The 18,695-nt window shown below is 48.3% G+C and overlaps 1 protein-coding gene across 3 annotated transcripts; it reads right to left on the bottom strand.

Annotated features, from left to right (window-relative positions):
- Nucleotides 1-1,250: 1,250 nt before the first annotated feature.
- Nucleotides 1,251-15,020, bottom strand: Mpl (MPL proto-oncogene, thrombopoietin receptor). Of its 3 annotated transcripts, none has more exons than XM_021160625.2 (12): nt 14,942-15,020; nt 14,658-14,790; nt 14,226-14,404; nt 13,168-13,463; nt 12,641-12,803; nt 11,870-11,996; nt 6,625-6,806; nt 6,287-6,429; nt 4,196-4,355; nt 3,893-3,989; nt 1,843-1,930; nt 1,251-1,502 (listed from the first exon to the last, which is right to left on the bottom strand). In XM_021160625.2, the coding sequence occupies exons 1-12, from the start codon at nt 15,018-15,020 to the stop codon at nt 1,251-1,253; spliced, it is 1,899 nt and encodes a 632-aa protein (XP_021016284.1). The 3 variants fall into 3 exon arrangements, with proteins under 3 accessions (XP_021016284.1, XP_021016285.1, XP_021016286.1); XM_021160626.2 differs by having other exon boundaries at nt 13,192-13,463; XM_021160627.2 differs by having other exon boundaries at nt 13,168-13,283.
- Between the last annotated feature and the right edge of the window lie 3,675 nt (nt 15,021-18,695).

The following is an 18,695-nucleotide window of genomic DNA, read 5'->3' as shown; positions in this document are numbered from 1 at the left end:
GGAATGTGTCCTGTCCTGTATTAAGCTAGTCAACTTACCCAGTTCGTGCTGTCCATCTCTGCCAAGACCCTAACAAAGTGGGTATATTTGGAGCTAGCAGAGACCCAAACATGGTAACATGATTGACAGTTTGAATGGCTCAGAGAACTCTGTAACCTGAGTGGTTTGAGTTCATTTACCACTGCAAAGTGTGGCATGCAAGGTCAAGGAAGCGGGCACGGAGTCAAGGCAACATCATTCAGAAAGGTTTCATTCAGACGATATTTATTGGAGGTCTGCCACCTATCATACATGAAATAGTATTGAAGGTGCTGGGGGTAAGGACAGATCCTAACCCTTGCCTTTCAACTCACTACCCAGGAGCAAGAAACAAATGTTAAAACCCACACAAAACACTGTGGGATCTATAGAAGTCTGGGCTGGAGATAAGAACTTTCTGATGGTCATCATGCATCAAAGGCCAGAATAGGAAGAGAAGAAATACTTAGGACATTAACTGGGGCATTTTAAGCATTGACTGTCCCAGCCAGTGTGCTCTCAATTGTTCACACTGCTCTGTGGGGTTCTGTTATTACCCACACTTCGTAGATGAGAGGGAAAGGCTCAAAGGCTATTTGCCTAAGTTTGCACAGCTAGCAGGTGTGAATGACAGCACCAGAACCTGGTTCTAGCTCCAGAGTTGGCTCTTTTGCTGCTAGTATGCTCAGAGAGGCAGGAACAGAACCAGGAAGGAAGGTGATACTGTGGAACCCAGGGTGGAGGAGGATGCCAAGAGAGATCGAATAAATAGATGACAGCAAGACCCCACTGGGTCTCATAATTAGAAGGCTTGCACAGTTCCCTTAACAGCAAGCTAGGGGACTCACTGAAGAACTCTTTAAAGTCTGAAGGAGATGGGGAAACAGAGACTTTCCCCGCCCCCCAAGTGTTTGGAGCTACAGGGAATGGCACCTTTAGTCACAGCAGGCAGATCTCTGTGAGTTCGAGGCCAGCCGTTTCTACATAGCAAGTTATAGGCCATCAGAGTTATATAATAAAACACTGTCTAAAATATAGAAAAAAATAAAAATAAAGAGCCAGAGGAGCCAAGCAGCTGCAGAGACAGAGCTCTGGATTTGTGAGCAGCCGTCTGGAGTGATCAGTGTTATAAAGCCTGAGGGGGAGTGGGGTGGCAACAGAATGGATGGTGTTGAGGATGGGTAAGGTAGTGTGCAGGAAGCTGTAGGTCTGCAGTAGCATGGGGACTGCCTTCAGGGCTGCTGCCAATAGCTTAGCGGTAGGTAGGAGTGGTTGGCAATGTGTGTGGTGCAGCAGGACCCCGTCTCAGTCATGGGTGGACACACAGACAGGGGCATGGTCCGCAGGCAAGGTTGCAGTCCTCTGTAGTCCATCTGAGGCTGGGAGGGACACAGAGGTAAAGGAGTGCTTTCTGAGGACTTAGGGAGGATTTCCAGGAGGCTGGGTTCCACTTCTTCACAGCTATCGGTAACCATGGCCTTAGACTGAGAGAGACGAGCAGAAGGAACTAGATTAACCAGGAGTGGCTCAGGCTCCTGGGACGCAGAGCAGGCCAGCCTGGTCTATTTAACTAGTCCAGGGACAGCCAGGGCTACACAGAGAAACCCTATCTCATAAAATAAAATAAAATAAAATAAAATAAAATAAAATAGCTAGAGTTCTTAGGGTATAGAGTGGGCTGGGTTTGCTTAATACAAATTAGGTTAGGGAGTAACACTTAGGGATAGTAAATATGGAGGCAAAGACCATGAGCAAGTTGCACTGTGGGGATAAGAGTCATTGGTGGTGGGTGATTGGAGGAGGGGAGGGTTAGGGTGTACTCACAGGATTTAGGGCTGCAGTGTCTCTGAGGTACTGGCCTAGGACCCGGTGTAGGTCTGGAAGCGAGGGCCACAAAGCATGCCTCAGTCTCCTATCAGAGAAGGAAGAGAGAGGAACATGACTCGGGATTGAGTTGGGACCAATAAGGAGGGCCCTAAAGTGGGCCAGGAGGGGAGGCAGTAAGGCAGAGGAATAAGTGTGAAGAGACAGGGGCATAGTCAAGGTGGGTTGGCCTGACCACTCTGCCAAAGACAGTATGTCTTCGTTCCCCATCGCTAACTATCCCATGCGCTGGAGTCTTTCATTGTTACATTCGTTTGTTTTTACCCTAGTCCATGAGAACATAGGTTCCATTCGAAAGCTTGTCTGTTGTTCCAGTCGTTACCCTAGCACTGAACCCACAGTAGGTTGTCCCACTCCTGTTACCCCAGCATTGAGCCCACAGTAGGTGCTTGGGAAACTGAATGAGTGAAAAAGAAAACCAGTGCTGTGTCTAGCTCTGGATGCTACTGCAGGGGGTTGTCTGTGAAGAGTGCAAATGAAGGCATACTGGGGAGACTTCCAACTCTTGGGCAGCAGATTTATTGGCAAGTTGAAGGACTTCAGCCAAAGGAGACTGGCCTCCTCCGAGACCTTTCTGATTGTAGAAAATAGCCCAGTTTGCAACATCACTTCCTTCTTCTCCATCAACATTTTGGGGTGGGAAGGTGGGGGGGGGGTTTCAGATAAATGGCTACCTTTGAATAAAGGCTCCATTCTAGACTGCTCTTATACAAAGGCAGATTAAAAGTTTAAAGAAAGTCAGGTGTGATGGCTCATACCTGTAATCCTAGGACTCAGGGTGGGGCAGGGGGTGGAGCTGAGGCATGGGGATTACAGTGACTTTGAAGTCATTCAGGACTATACAAAGACTTCCAGGCCAGCCTGGGCTACAAGTAAGATCCTGTCTTTAAAAAACCCAAAACAAAAAACCATGTTCAAAGTGAGGTGTGGAGTGGAGTCCAGGAGCGGGGTCCTGTCGCTTGGCCTAGCCTCTAACCAAAACACGCTCTTCTATACTTTTGACTTCTGAGCTCAAGACTCAGCAGACAGTGCCAAGTGAAGGACTGTGATGGTATGGATTCTCTCCTCAGGTTTATAATGTCTCCTCAGCCCTCACATAAGTGAGTCATTCATTAGGGAACTTATTTAAGGGACTTCTACTTGGCAGACACTGTGCTGAGGGTTTAAAAATGGCAGAGTAAGGTCTGATGGGGAGGACAGGCGAAGGGAGAAAAGCTGAGCTGGGAGCGTAGGACGGGTGTGTGTGTGTGTGTGTGTGTGTGAAGCGCGTGCTTAGCACGTGGGAGCCCTAGGTACAGCACCCTGCACCAAATAGATTAGTGCAGGAAAACACCACTCGGACACAAAGGAGCAGCCAATGAGAGGAGGCCAGGAAAGGCTAAGTTTAGTGAAGAAAGTTATTTAAAGATGAATGTGTAGTCAGCCAAAGAGGATATTCCACACAGGAGGGTCGTTATGTGCAAAGGCACTGAGCAGAAAAACAACCCAACTGGAGTAACTCAGGGCTTCGGCAAGGCTGAGATTTTGTTCTATCCTGGGAAGGTAGGCAAGTCGCCATAGAATTATGTGCGTTTGGAGAAGCTCGCCAGGAAGAGAGAGAAGGGGCACTGTTTCAAAGTCAGGTAGTGTGTGGGGCCAGAGAAAGAAAGCATTGTTTGATCGGCTTGCCTGAGTCGGAATGACCAGGTTTCAAAGCCAACTGGATGGTGTGCGGATGGAGAGACACAAGAACTCTGATTTGGGCCAAAGTTGGACAGTAGCCCTGTCACTAAGTGAGCAGCCAGGAGATGGGGCTATTGGAGGCGTCCAAGGAGTGGGCAGGTTACAGTGGAAGAACTCCACTCCCAGAGGCGAGCAGGAAGCAGCTGAAGAGGTAGGTGTGGATGTTCTGTGGTCCAGAGAGCGGTGTCAGCAAGTGACCCTAGAATACTTGTTCAGAGGCCACTGTCCTCACGGACCACACCCCACCATCCTTTTCGAAGGGCGGTACCTGTAGTGCGCAGGAAATTGCCACTTTAGCAGCAGTAGGCCCAGAAGGGCACTGAGGCTCAGCACCAGGAGCAAAGCAGTCACCAAGGTGATCCAAGCTAGGAAACAAAAAGCATCTGACCACGGCTGACCCTCAGCTCCACCCTGGGGCGTGCTGGCTCTAGCCCTGGCTCCACCCTCAGCATCCGGTAAACTCAACACTGCACTGGGCTGCGCTGAGTTCTGAGGCTTGCCCAGAGCCCCACCTATAGTGTAACCAGGTCCCCACGCAGTGTAGACCAGCTTCAGCCCTGCCCATCCTCACCAGTCTCGGAGCCCGTGGACACCCTAGCTGGAGGAGACCAGGCGCTCCAGGGACCTTGGTAGGTGGGGCCGTTGAGCCTGGCACGCAGCTGCAAGCTGTAGCGAGCTCGGGGACGCAGCTCTAGGGTCCCTCCCCGGGCTCCGAGAGATGGCTCCAGCACCTGAGAGGAGCAACGTGGAGTGGGTCTGAGCCCAGGCTTGGAGCTGGCATGATCGAAAGCTCTGCCTGAGATCAAGATCACACGAGGAATACACACAGCCAGTCGCTCGCTCACATAGCTATGCATTCCTCCACAAGATGTGAGGATACAGCTACAAGCGCAAACCATCCCCACTAATCCGGCCTTGGACACTCTAAAAGACACACAGACCGTGCCATAAGTACTATACTGCAGAGGACACCAGATTTGTGCTAGGTACCAGGACCACAGACGTTATTTTGTGCGAGCAGGGATACTATTATACGCTTAGCAAACACTCCAGTTGCTTAGGATATGCCAAACACTGAGCTAGGTCCTAGACAAGTGAAATACATCGTTTCATCTAAAGAGGGAAGCAGAAAAATCACAATTAGTGCAAGGCACAGAGGGAGCACAAGGAAACAATACTGCTTTAGTGCGCTAAGAGAACAGAAGGTCAAAGGGAAGACTTGGAATGAGGAGTGTTAACACATTATGCAAATTACCCATTGGTAAATAGCAGGAACAAGGAAAGAAGGTAGCAAGAATGTTTCTAGGCTTGGGTATTGGGTAAGAGGTGGCTGTGGTGCCGCTGACAGAGCTGAGAAGTCAGCTCCAAGAGAATACTAATGGGTCTACTTTATAAAGTTTAACTCCAGTCAGTCAGATTGATGGCAATGGTAAGACAGCCGTCATCTTTGGTTACTATGCAGTGTATAGACAGAAGGAGTGAAGGGAGATTATATATGTTATATATACATCTGGGTGATTGACAATTTGGCTACATGAATGGTATACACAGGGAAATTTAATGCTATATTTATGAACTATATATAGTAAAAAAGTACAACTCAGGAGGAAAATTAATTTATTTCAGATAATTGTATCTGGTCTGTCTAGGAATGAAGCTGTTTGCTTGGGTTGTCTGGCAGGAAGATGTGTGTGTTTGTGTGTGTGTTAACGGAGAATAAAAACATTGTTTAATTGTGTAATTAGTATCTCTATACGCCAGGAAGTATGCTAGGAATTGATATACGAAATGTTTTTAGATTTATTTACCATGTATATGTTTTGTCTGCATATATGTATATGAATCAGGCGTGTGTCTGGTGCCCTCAGATCCCTGAACCTGGAGTTATGGATGGTTATAAGCTGTCATGTGGGTGCTGGGAACTGAGCCTGGGTACTCTGCAAAAGCAACAAGTACTCTTAACTACTGAGCCATCTCCCCAGCTAAAAGAAAGAAAGAAAGAAAGAAAGAAAGAAAGAAAGAAAGAAAGAAAGAAAGAAAGAAAGAAAGAAAGAAAAATTATATTTAATTTTTATCTAACTCCAAGACCGATAACTTTCTCCCCATTTCACCAATGAGGAGACTTCAAATTTTAGGTAATTTGCATGTGGTTCTTAAAGCCCTTTCCTTGTGGAAAGGTAAAATTGGGGCTGTTAGTGTATAGTTTAAGTCATTAAGACCACAGGGTTGAACCACTTACCTAGGCAGAGCAGACGTTTATCTAGGAGAGATGGTTTTTGGATGGGGTGCTGGCAAGAACAACACCCCATGAAAGAGTAGAGAAGGAAGAGACAGGGAAAGGGGAGCTAACTCAGTCTAAGAGGTGGGAAGGGGGTGGGGAGGCCACCATCCGCTAGGCAAAGGGAAGGAAACCTTGATTTAATGCTTCCAGGATGGAATGGAGGAGGGGGGGGGGGAGACTCTTGTGTGCCAGGTGAGTGCCATGCCACTGAGCTCCAGGGGAGAGGACAGTTTAGGGAGAGCAGTCAGTGGTGCCACATGCCCCAGCTGACACAATGGATGTACAAGCATAGATGTACACGCCCAGATGTTGAAGCAGAGACAGTGTTGACCTGGGAATGCCGTGTGCAGTTTCCCATGAACACCTGCTCCCTTACAGTACCTTCCAATCCTCACGGCCTTCTCCCGTGTACCGGAGCTGGTAGCAGGTCTCTTGAGCTGCCCAAGATGACTGGTGCTGCCACTCCAACTCCAGCCTTCCACTTGAGACCTCCCTCCAGTGCAGGCTCGGGGTGGGAAGGAGCACTGCAGGGGATTTCAACAGGGACTGTGTTATGCACCACAGTGAATTAGGCACCATGCCACCAGGGCCATGGGTCAGAAATGTCAGAGGTGATGATGATGATGATGATGATTCATGAACAGAGTTCAAGTCTCAGCCTACCAGTTAGATTTGGTGACGTTGGCAATTATGTGGGAATATGGAAGGAAGGTTCTTACCAGCCTGGTGGATCCAAAAAGGGGAGCCCAGGTAGCTGTGAACGGCACCTTGCGCTGTGGTCACCTCTACAAGGATGTGAATAACACTGTCATTTCGTGACTTGAAGTGGCAGCGGGAGACGAGAGTGGGCTGTGATCCTGGACGCAGTTCCTCCTCTTCACATTTCTCCCAGGTGGGGTCCCTAAGAATCACCCAGAGAGACTCACTGAATCAGGCTCACCTCAGACACTGTCCTACATGGATCATGACTGAAGTCCTCCCTATGTGCCTTGGGCCTCTAGGACTTTCTTTGCCTGAATGAGGTCCACGCATGCTATGAGGAAATAATTCAGTATTGAATTAGTAGGTGAAACCCGTTACTTTGTGTACTAGATGATAATGATGGTGGTGGTGATGTCATAGAACTAAAAGAACGAAGTCTGTAGAGTTCTTTTTTCTTTTTCTTTCTTTGCTTTTTTTTTTTTTTTTTTTTTTTTCATGAGACAGGGTTTCTCTGTATAGCCCTGGCTGTCCTGGAACTCACTCTGTAGACCAGGCTGGCCTCGAATGCAGAAATCCACCTGCCTCTGCCTCCCAAGTGCTGGGATTAAAGGCGTGTGCCACCACGCCTGGCTGCTGTAGAGTTCTGACCTCAGCCTACCAGTACATACCTGGGGCCAATGGTATGGTTTATCTCTGCTCTAGTTCCCTTCCTCTGAAGTGGTGTAACACCTACCTGCAAACTCTTTCCAAGATGAAAGAGATTTTTTACCTTTCTAGATGCAAACATCTTTATATTTTTAAGTTTCTTCTCATTCTGCAGCCATCTTACAGTGATTGCTTCCAAGAACACTGACCTGGTAATAGCTAGAATATATCACAATTTTGATCTTTTCCATTGCCACGGAAAGTGGAAAGCACTGTTATTGCCTGGGTTAAAGTAAATTTTAAGCTGTGACCATGTTGCTCCTCCCCCACACCCTTAAAAGACTGGGTCTCACAGTATAGCTCTGGGTTGCCTAGAACTTGCTATGTACATCAGACTGGCCTTGAATCTGAGATGCACTTGCCTCTGATGGTTGGGATTAAAGGTGTGTTCCAGGATCACGCCCCACTCCCCCCTTTTGAGGCTGGGTCTCATGTGGCTCAGGCTGGTTTCCAAATGCCTCCTCTTGAATGCCCCAGTGACTTGTCATTCCTAAAATGATCCTTCTTGTGCTTACACATCCACCCACTTATTCAACAAACCGCACAGACTCATGTGCCAAGCACTGTGCCAGGCCTGGAGAGGACATAGATGAAAATATCATCTCGAAGGGGCCTGCTAGTCACAAAACCAAACAGCCATGTTTATCTGTGTTGTACACCGACTGACTGGGATGATCTCAGCAGAGTATCTACCCAGGAGGGAGGGTCACAGAGTGCCTCTTGGTTGAGAGAGGCAGTGTTAGAGACTGTGCTATAGACGGAGGCTCAAGCTCGAAGTAAGTTAGGTGGGGGACAATTGGCCGTTCCAGGCACAGGCTGTGCAGATGAAAAGGGAGTATTGTGCTTGGGAGAAAATTCTAAAGGGCTCAGAATGGAACATGGTTTTAGGATCGAGGGTCTGCTAGGAAATGGTAAACTGGACTGCAGACTGTCACAGACAGCCTCCTTAAGAAGCCTGACCTTTGTGCAAGAGAGAAGGTAAGAGGGTCCCACACTACCTAGCCCTGGCATGCCATGAGCTGGAGGTGATCCTCCTGCCTCAGTCTCTTAACTATGAGGATTAAAGCAGGAGCTTGAACGTAATCTCATAAATTAGGAAAACTTACAAGTATCTTAAACAGGGAAGGGTCATAATTACATTGTACTACAGAAGACTCCTCTAATTGCTGTCTATATAGAGAGGATTTGGGGGGGAGGGGAGGGGCGAAGCAGAGAAAGCCATTAGGACACTGTCAGGATTTTCCACGTGCAAAGTAATAAAAGTGAGACTACGGTGGAGACGGAATGGAAGCGGTGCTGCAGGGAAGACACACTCTTCACTCTGTACCCTAGTTGGCTTGGAACTCACTGTGTAGATCTGGCTGCCTCTGAACTGCCTGCCTCTGCCTCCCATGCACTGGGCTCACAGGTGTGTGCCACACCCAGCAAGAGATACTGAAGGGGCAGAAAAGCAGGAGCGTTTCTGGTTATTCTGAGGATTCCTATACCTGTAAGGTATAGAAAGGAGTGAAGACGGGGCAACGTGTGTGTGGGAGCTGCGTTCATGGTAAAATAGAGCAAGAGAAAAACTGGATAAAAGAACTGATTTAGCCGGACATGGTGGGTGATGGTCCACACCTTTAATCTCAGCACTCTGGAGGCAGAGACAGGTGGAGCTCTGTGAGTTTGAAGCCAGCTACAAAGCAAGTCCAGGACAGCCAGGACTCTGTTACGCAGAGAAACCCTGTCTCAAAAAGAAGAAGAAGGAGAAAGAGAAGGAGAAGGAGAAGGAGAAGGAGAAGGAGAAGGAGAAGGAGAAGGAGAAGGAGAAGAAGACGAAGACGAAGACGAAGACGAAGAAGAAGAAGAAGAAGAAGAAGAAGAAGAAGAAGAAGAAGAAGAAGAAGAAGAAAGGAAGGAAGGAAGACAGAAAGGAAGGAAGGAAGACAGAAAGGAAGGAAGGAAACAAAACAAAACAAACAAAAAAAGAACTGATCTATTTGATTTTGTCATTTTTTTTTCCTGTTTTCTGAGACAAGGTTTCTCTGTGTAGCCCTGGCTGTCCTGGAACTCACTCTGTAGCCTCAAACTCAGAAATCTGCCTGCCTCTGCCTCCCAATCAGAAATCTGCCTGCCTCTGCCTCCCAATCAGAAATCCGCCTGCCTCTGCCTCCCAAGTGCTGGGATTAAAGGTGTGAGCCACCACTGCCCAGCTGATTTTGTCATCTTAAATCCATGCAAGAGTCAGACCTCCATATTATGAAAATCTGCTCAGACATTCAAAAGAATGAACGGCTTCTTTTTTGGACTGAGTTCCAAAAAAATGTTTAAGCAAAAAGGTAAGTTAGCAAACCGCTTAGGGTTCGTGGGGAATACTTGGCGGTACAGCATTCACCCAGGCTGTGATTCTGTCCTCAGCATCACAGAAAAAAAAGCAAGAACAAAGCTGGACAGAGTTAATTCCAGCACTCCAGAGGCAGAGGCAGGTGGATTTCTGTGAGTTCAAAGCTAGCCTACTCTATGTAGCAAGTTCTAGGCCAGCCAGAGCTATACAGTGAGACCCTGTCTCAAAATGAGTTAGTTACATAGATAAACAAATAAATTATGTGCACATACAGATATAGTGTTGTATAACTTATATTTAAAGATTAACTATTGTGATGGTTTGTGTATGCTCAGCCCAGGGAGTGGCACTATTAGAAGGTGCAGCCCTGTTGGAGTAGGTGTGTCACTGTGGGTGTGAGCTTTAAGACCCTCATCCTAGCTGCCTGAAAATCAGTATCTGCTAACAGCCTTAAGACAAAGATATAGAACTCTCAGCTCCTCCTGCACCATGCCTGCCTGGATGCTGCCATGCTTCAGCCTTGATGATAATGGACTAAACCTCTGCACCTATAAGCCAGCCCCATTTAAATGTTGTCCTTATAAGACTTGACTTGGTCATGGTGTCTGTTCACAGCAGTAAAACCCTTACAAAAACAAATATTGTTTGCAAATATGTAAATACATTGAAAAATCTGAAGAATATAACAAAGCTCCTAAGAGTGACTTATTTTTTTTTGTTTTGTTTCGTTTTAGTTTTTTTTTCCTTTTTTTTGAGACAGGGTTTCTCACTGTAACAGCCCCGGTGATCCTGGAACTTGATTTGTAAACCAGTTTGGCCTGGAACTCACAGAGATTCATCTACTTCTGCCTCTCGAATGAGGATTAAAGGTGTCACCACCACCCCCCGGGCACCACTTAGGCTCTCTTTTCCATATGTGTCCTTGTATATGTGTGTGCACGTGTGTGTGCACATCTATACGTGTGTGAGTGCTCACAGAGGTCAGAGGACATCCTCAGGTGTTAGTCCTTCACTTCCACCTTGTTTGAGACAGGATCTCCTGGCCTTTTTCTCTAAGTGTGACAGCCTGGAAGCCCTTGAATGTCCAAGGATGCTTCCTTCTCTCCATCCTCTCCTGCTGCTGTAATACTGGGATCACAGATGCCTTTGACTGTGCCCAGCTTTGTGTGAATTCTAAGGATTTGATCCTTAGGCTTGCATGGCAAGCAGTGCGCTTTCCCTGTAGCTAGGGTTGACCTCTGTTCCTTCTGCCTCTACTTCCCTAGTCCTGGGACTATAGACATGTACTGCTGTACTCAAGGTTTCTAATGAAATAATCACATGAGGTGTAAAGGTTAAAACTGAGTCTAAGATTAGTGTTTAAAACAGAGACGCACATAGCACAACAAGCATGTATAAACATGCCAGCAGATGGCTCGGCTAAAAAGGGTACTTGCTGCCAAGCTTAAGCAAACGAAGTTCGATCCCCAGAACCCCCACATGGTGGAAGGAGAACCAACCTGCTCAAGTTGTCCTCTGACCCCTGTGGCACACATGCGCCACTGATGCCTGCACAAAGCAAGTACATGTTTTGGGGCTTGTTTTTGTCTTTGTTTTTCCGGACAGGGTTTCTTGATGTAACAGCCCTGGCTGTTGTGGAACTCATTCTGTGGAACCAGGCTTGCCTTGAACTTGCAGAGATCCACCTGCCACCGCCACCCGAGTGCTGGAACTAAAGGTGTGTACCACCACCACCTGGCCACACAGTTGGGCTTTTGTTTTGTTTTGTGGGGTTTTGTTTGTTTGTTTGTTTGTTTGTTTGGTTTGGTTTTTTGAGACAGGGTTTCTCTGTATAGCTCTGGCTGTCCTGGAACTCACTTTGTAGACCAGGCTGGCCTTGAACTCAGAAATCCGCCTGCCTCTGCCTCCCAAGTGCTGGGATTAAAGGTGTGCTCCACAGTTGGGTTTTAAAACAGCAGGTTTTAAGTTTCCAATTTTGTGTTGGGGCACAGTCATTGTTGTTGGCCACATGTAGCCTTGGGGCTCTACATGGACATGCCTGCCAGACTTTCCCAAAGGTCCAGATTAAGTCCGATGAAGCCAAGCCATCCCCAACAGAAACGAAGAGGCCGAGGCAGTGGAAATAGTGGAGCATGAGAGACCAGAGGCTAGAGCCTGGAAAGGACAGGCTAGGCAAGCACAGAGGAACCACAGCCACACTGCAGTTCACATAGTCAGCGTTGTTCCAGCCTTACCTGTCTGTGGGGCAGCACCTCGTCCTTCTGTGACGGAAGAAGCCTTGGGCGCTAGTGCGGTCTTGTTGCTGCCACTGGCAGGTGACCATCTTCAGATCCAAGGTAAAGCACTGAAGTCCAATTGTCACTGCGGTCAAAGAAGAGGACCACGAGTTCTTACTCAGGGGAGTCTCTAAACCATCTCTCCCCCCACAGCAGAATGTCCCCAACTATTCTCCGTTCTCTTCCTGAACATAGCTGTCCTGCGCAATGACAGGTCTGAGGTCATCAGAAATGACCACACTTCCCAGGGATTCTGCATCCCACCTAAGCCTCCATGGAGACCTTTTTTCTCTTTTTTCTTTTTCTTTTTTAAATTTTATTTATTTAATGTATGAGTGCTGTGCTGCATATACATATGCCTGCTTGAAGAGGGCATCAGATTCCCCCCTATAAATGGTTGTGAACCACCATGTGGTTGCTGGGAATTGAACTCATGACCTCCGGAAGAGCAGCCAGTGCACTTAGCAGCTGAGCCATCTCACCAGCCCCTCATTTTTTCTTTTCTTTTCTTTCTTTCTACTTTCTTTCTTTCTTTCTTTCTTTCTTTCTTTCTTTCTTTCTTTCTTTCTTTCTTTCTTTCTTTCTTCCTTCCTTCCTTCCTTCCTTCCTCCTTTCTTTCTTTCTTTCTTTCTTTCTTTCTTTCTTTCTTTCTTTCTTTCTTCCTTCCTTCCTTCCTTCCTTCCTTCCTTCCTTCCTTCTTTCCTTAAAATTTTCTTATTCTTTTACTACCTGCATCTCCTGGAAGATCCACAGTCACAGGGAAGGACCATGGTCCCCAGGAGCCACGAAGGGAGACCCCATCGGGTTGGCTGCGTAGCTGGAGCCAGTAGGATTTGCCAGCCTGGAGGCCTGAGACGAGACAGCTTCCACCCTTCACTGTCAGAGATGGAGCCTGGGGAGAAAAATCCCAGCACGGGAAACTAGGCCTGCTTCTCAGCTAGGATAGCCCACACACCTAGCATTTGAACCACTGTGCAAAACTCAGCTCCTTGCCAGATAGGTATGCACATAGACGAGGACCCATGTGGATGAGTTTCAGGTTGTGTTCAGGGGTTCTTACAAAGTCCCAATTTGGAAGCCTGAAAGCCTTCAGTTACCTTGGTGTGAATAGTCCTAAGTGGGAGATCCCTAAATGGGGCTCCTGAAAGCTAGTCAGAGTCTACACTGACTCTTCAAACCAACCCAGTCTGGGGTCCCCTAAGTATGGCCTTTCTTTTCCAGGGGATGTATTAGGGGAGAGTAGAAGGGGAGGGTACTTCTGCAGCTGGGGAGGTCCTCACTGGTCCATGCTGGGATGTTGTAGGATGAACACACGGAGGCTGGTCAAGAACAGGGACTGGGTTCGGCATCCACAAAGTGGGGCAGCAGGTTTCTGTGGAGAGCAGCTGAATGACGGAGGGGGCAGTGGCGTTGCTGGAATCCGTGGGGCCATAGCGGAGTTCATGCCTCAGGAAGTCACTGATTTCAGGAGCAGGGGCCTCCCAGTGGATCTGAAGTTCCCCTGGTTGGCTCCCACCCCTGGCCTTGATGACCCTGGGGGGAGCTGGCAGGCCTGAGGTCAAAACAAGGCACATCAAATCACCAAGGGCCAAGCTATGGTTCAACCCAAGGGCTACAGAGAAGGTGCCGAAGGCCGTAGAGAGCAACTCTGAACTCCCGAAGATGCCGTTCTCATTTCCGTGGAGGGAGGGAAGAGGAGGAGGTTGCCTGTCCTGCTTTCTATCCTCTTGATAATAATGAGCTCACTATGTGTAATGTTTGTGAGTGTGTGTGTGAGAAGTTTCTAAAGTCATTTCTTTCTCTTTTCTCTCTCTCTCTCTCTCTTTTTTTTTTTTTTTTTGATTTATTTAAGTACATCTCTCTTTAGATGCACCAGAAGAGGGTGTCAGATCTCATTACAGATGGTTGTGAGCCACCATGTGGATGCTGGGATTTGAACTCAGGACCTTCAGAAGAGCAGTCAGTGCTCTTAACCGCTGAGCCATCTCTCCAGCTGGTTTCTTAATGGTTTCTTAAACACACATTCTTTTCATCTCAGTCTCCTTGTCGCCCAGCACACGTCAACGACCTGATAGTTGGGTGGGTAAATACATGTATATGTTAATGAGAGGAGCAAATTGTCCTTGATGTGAAATGATTTAGGGGAAAAGTCTAGTCCCGGATGCCAAGGCTAGGAGGAATGATAAGCTGGGTTCTGAGGTGCCTCTGGGAACCTGAGAGAGAAGGGTTCCCACATTGTCCTGAAAGACTACAGGTAAGCCTGATTCTGGGAGCTTGAGCAGGTAGAGAGGCAGTGTGGCAGAGATGCCCTTACCCACACTATCCACAAACAGCACCCGCTGGATCAAAGTCTGGTTGAGGGACACATTCTTCACCCAGAGGTGCAGGGGAAAGAAGAGGCGCACTTCATCCTGGGCTGGAAACTGGCATACATATCGGGTTCCAAAGGTGGGCACACTCTGGGAATACAGGGGGCATGCACGGGGCTTCTCTCTGTTGGTACAGTCATCATGTTCAGCCCTGAGAACCCAGGCTGAACCCATGCCCAATTTCTGTCTCCATCATTGCTGTTTTCTTCTCACTGCTGGAGGTAGGGGCTTGAGGGGGACCATTTATAGGGTGGCTATGTATTGGGCATGCATTTACAGGAATCCTCTGATAGGGCCAAAGACAGGAAAGCTAAGAATGTGACTCAGCTAAATATAAGAACAGATAAATGAGGATTGGGGTACAGCCCAGAACCTACCCTCGGTAGGCATACAGCAGCTGGTATGTCCCACTGGGTGCTGCCTCTTCCTCATCCCAGAAGCAGGTGAGGTCCTCAAATGTTTGGGAGAAGCAGTTCAGGGGCTCTGTGCCCAAGGCCAGCAAGAAGACATCTGAGAACAGAGATGGTGAGTTGGGCTCTCGATCATTCCAGTCATGTTGTTGGGTAAAAGAAGGGAACCAGTGAGAGTCTCTTACCCTATATCCCCTCCCAGGGCTCCCTTTGCCTGTGAATAGGTAATATCCACCCTCTATCCACCTCACCTTGGCTGGTGACTTGTGCCTGGTTTGGAAGGGCCAAGAGGAGGCAGGAGGTGACCATGAAGAGGGCCCAAGAGGGCATCTTCTCCGGCACTGTGTGCCTGCCTTAGCCCATCCTCCCTTCAGGAAGCTGGGCCCCAATCCCCCCCGGGGGCCAGCCCCTCAGGTTCCTGTCAGATACAGCCCCACGTCCTGTCCCTGTCTCTGCCCCTCTGGGGCCCATCCAGACCACACTGGGGCCAGGGGCCAGAGGAGGGGGAATGGGCAGGAGGGTGAGAGGAATTCGAAAGAGAAGCCATGAGCCTTCTGTTGGCAGGGACACAGAGGTATATATTCGCCTGTGAATCAAATGGAGACACCCTGTGGGTGTGTGGACTACTGAGGAAGAGCATATGGCTGTCAGAACAGTGTTAACCACGCTACATGTATTGACTAAACGCCTGTCCAGTAGTCTTATTTCTATTGGGAAGATGAGGTTTAAAGGTTGCTCAAGGTCACGTGCCCAGAAAAAACGACAGGCTCAGGAGATCAAGCCTCAGAACGCAAGTGCTCAGCAGTCATGCCACGCTCCTGGAGTGACCTGTCATGAAGCACTTGTCCCACTCACAGATGTGCCTGATGGTGGCTCTCTCCAGCTTACCAGGTTCTGGGGCTCTGGATATAAACAGATACACGTTCCTGGATAGGAATGCTCTGTCCATCACAGGACATTTTCAGCAACCTTGGTGTGTGCTCCATAGACAGCAGTGGCAGAGAGACTGAATGCAGGATCCCAAGCCCTTCCCAGACCTACTCACACAAGCATGCTTACCAGACTCCCCATATGACTCAGGACAGAGTAAAAGTCAAAAGGCACAGCCTTCGGCGTTTCTGTCTGGCTCGCTCAGAATGAGGAGTGCTGGGTCTCAGCTCTTTGGCTGTGTCTGCTTCATTTCAGTGTGCGTGTGTGTGTGTGTGTGTGTGTGTGTGTGTGTGTGTGTGTGTAGGTATATGATCTCTTCATGGGAGCCAGGCCTCCTCCTCCTGGCTGTGCTGGACCAGTGGTTCCTATACGGGTTCTGAAAGCTCTGACTCTTGGTTGAAGGGAGGAGTATGTGGGGGCCTTAAATTTGTCCCTTTAGCTTCCTTGGGGCTCCCAGTGGTGGCTTTGCAAACTAAATGGCCTCAGTGTCACCTTCCTTTCTTCCTTCTTGGGATGTAATTGACTCAAACAGAATTCCAGGAACTGAGCATGGGGAGAGAGAAATCTTTCAGGCCTTCTCTGCAGTCTTCGTTTTTTTTTATTCTGGCTCCACTTCCTTGCCAGTTGTAGGGAGTCAGCTAGTCTGGTCTGTAGTCCTACTAACTCTCAGGTAACAAAGACCAGAGGTCACACTTTAAATGCCCTCTAACCTCTATCCAAATATAGAGCTACCCGACTTCAATCAAGTCGAGTGAGAGGGGACACACAGTTTCTGTGTTCGTGTAGCCCTAGGCTTTAGCATGAGGTAATGCTGATGACGTCAAAGGGAGTAATGACTTCACTCTTGGGCTCCAGACTTGGGTAGTCAACTGCTCACGTGGCTTCTCTACTTGCCTGTTTAATATTTAAGATTCCCTGCCAGGCGGTGGTGGTGGTGCACACCTTTAATCCCAGCACTCGGGAGGCAGAGGCAGGCAGATTTCTGAGTTCGAGGCCAGCCTGGTCTACAAAGTGAGTTCCAGGATAGCCAGGGCTACACAGAGAAACCCTGTCTCGAAAAACCAAAAAAAAAAAAAAAAAAAAAGATTCCCAAGCTGCACTGCATGCCCATAAAGCCCAGCTCACAGAAGGTGGAAAGCACGGAGGATTGTGAGTTCGAGGCCAGTTTAGACTGCATAAGGAATTCTAGACCAGTCTCAGCTGCATAGGGACAACCTATCTCAAAAAGCTAAATACAAAACAAATGGCCAGGCTCCATGGGCTTGCTTTCCTCAAATCCCAGCTGCTTGGGGGTAGGGGGGTGGGGACCGAAGAGGGAAGATCACTTGGACCCATGAATTTGAGATTGGCCTTGGCAACACAGTGAAAGAACCCTTATCAAAGGGGGTGGGGGTGGGGAGCCTGGTGTAATAGCTCACACCTTTAATCCCAGAACTTGGGAGAGAGAGGCAGGTGGATTTCTGTGAGTTCAAGCCAGCCTGTTCTACAAGCAAGCTTCAGGCCAGCCGGGGCTACATAGAGAGACCTAGTCATATGAGAGAGAGAGAGAGAGAGAGAGAGAGAGAGAGAGAGAGAGAGGATGGATTTTGCATTCTGGTTTCCTAAACCCATCTCCTTTGTTTCCCATCTTCTACCTATTCAGTGTTCAAGCCCTAAGCCTTAGTACTCCTCAACTGCTATCTTTCTCTTATCTTTCCTACATCCAATTGCTTAGCAAGTACTGCGGCCTGAGTCTGCACTTTAATCCCCTCCAGCCCCCCACCCCCATCCCCATTCTATTCTACATTCCGGTCACTGCACTGGCTTCCATTAGCTCTTTGGCCCCATCTTTCTATCCTCTCCCCTGTATCCTGCACAGCAGGCACATATGTTTTTAAAAAGTAATTTATATCTTATTCTATTTACATGAGTATAAAGGGTGCCCATGTCACAGTGTGTATGTGGACGTCAGAGGTCAGCTTTCGAGAATTGGTTCTCTCCTTCTACCCCGGGATCTGGCGTTCAGGGCCAGGTCACTAAACTTTCAAGGCAATATTCTTTCCATCTCACTGTCTGTTTAACGCTGTGTCTTCATCCCCGCTAACATCCCTGGACAACGTCCCATAGCATTTAGAATAGAACTCAAATGCCTCCTTGTGGCCCGTGAGGTCCTGCCTGACCGGCACATGCAGCCTTGAACTCTACCTCCCTCCTTTTCTCAGCAGCCATGACAACCTTACTGTATCCCTTGCCCTACCTTGTTCAGTCTCAAGCTGTTTGCAGCCATCAACCCATTCTCCTCCTCCTAGTACACAGTGGCAGCTTCTCTCCGTTTCCTCAAGTCTGCTGTAGCACTGTCTCCACAGTCTCCGGTGACTTCTCTTTCTCTTAAGTCTTGCAGTTCCCATGCGTCCATTCTTAGCCCTCCGTGTTGTCTGAGTCACACTGCTTTTGACTCTTCTATAAACCCGAGACCTCATCAAGCTTAGTTTTTATTAAACATCTATCTTGGTTTGTCTCTCCTTGAAACTTTAAGTCCATCATGTCCCAAGCAGAACTATTACCCTCAGATACCCTGTGGACCATCTTCTCCTATCTTCTGCATCTTACATGGGCTAGGCATCTGAGCCTGAAACCCAAGGGCAACTCTCAAATCTTCCTTCTCCCTCTACTCCAGCATCCAAGTTCCTACCAAGTTCTACGACTTCTAAGGGAGGCAGTGCAGAAGTGGTTGAGCAGAGTCCACAGGGACTTTCTGACTGTCACAGGGCTAAGATGGGTGCCTCTGGCTCCTGCATTCGAGGAGTTTCAGCTACCTGTCCCTGTCGTTGTTCAGTTTCCTCTGCATTTATTCAACTAGGAAGAGCTACTGTCTCCAGTTCTTTATTTCTGTAGAAAATCAAGCAGGAACTGGCACAGGGGGCAGAAGCCATGTGGTTCAGGTTTCTTTGGTTAAAAAGTCCTGCAGACCCCATGGTCCAATCCAAAGCAGCAGACTTGGCTTACAGACGCTGGTATTCAAACTGGGGAGATACTTCATGGAGTAAAGAGGTTGTTGTGCAAGCCTGGAGACCTGAGTTGAGCCCTAGGTTCCAT

This window comes from Mus caroli, unplaced genomic scaffold, assembly GCF_978045245.1.
Source record: "Mus caroli unplaced genomic scaffold, Mus_caroli_1 scaffold_6, whole genome shotgun sequence".
Lineage (NCBI taxonomy): Eukaryota > Metazoa > Chordata > Mammalia > Rodentia > Muridae > Mus > Mus caroli.
This window is presented reverse-complemented; position numbering and strand designations above follow the sequence as displayed.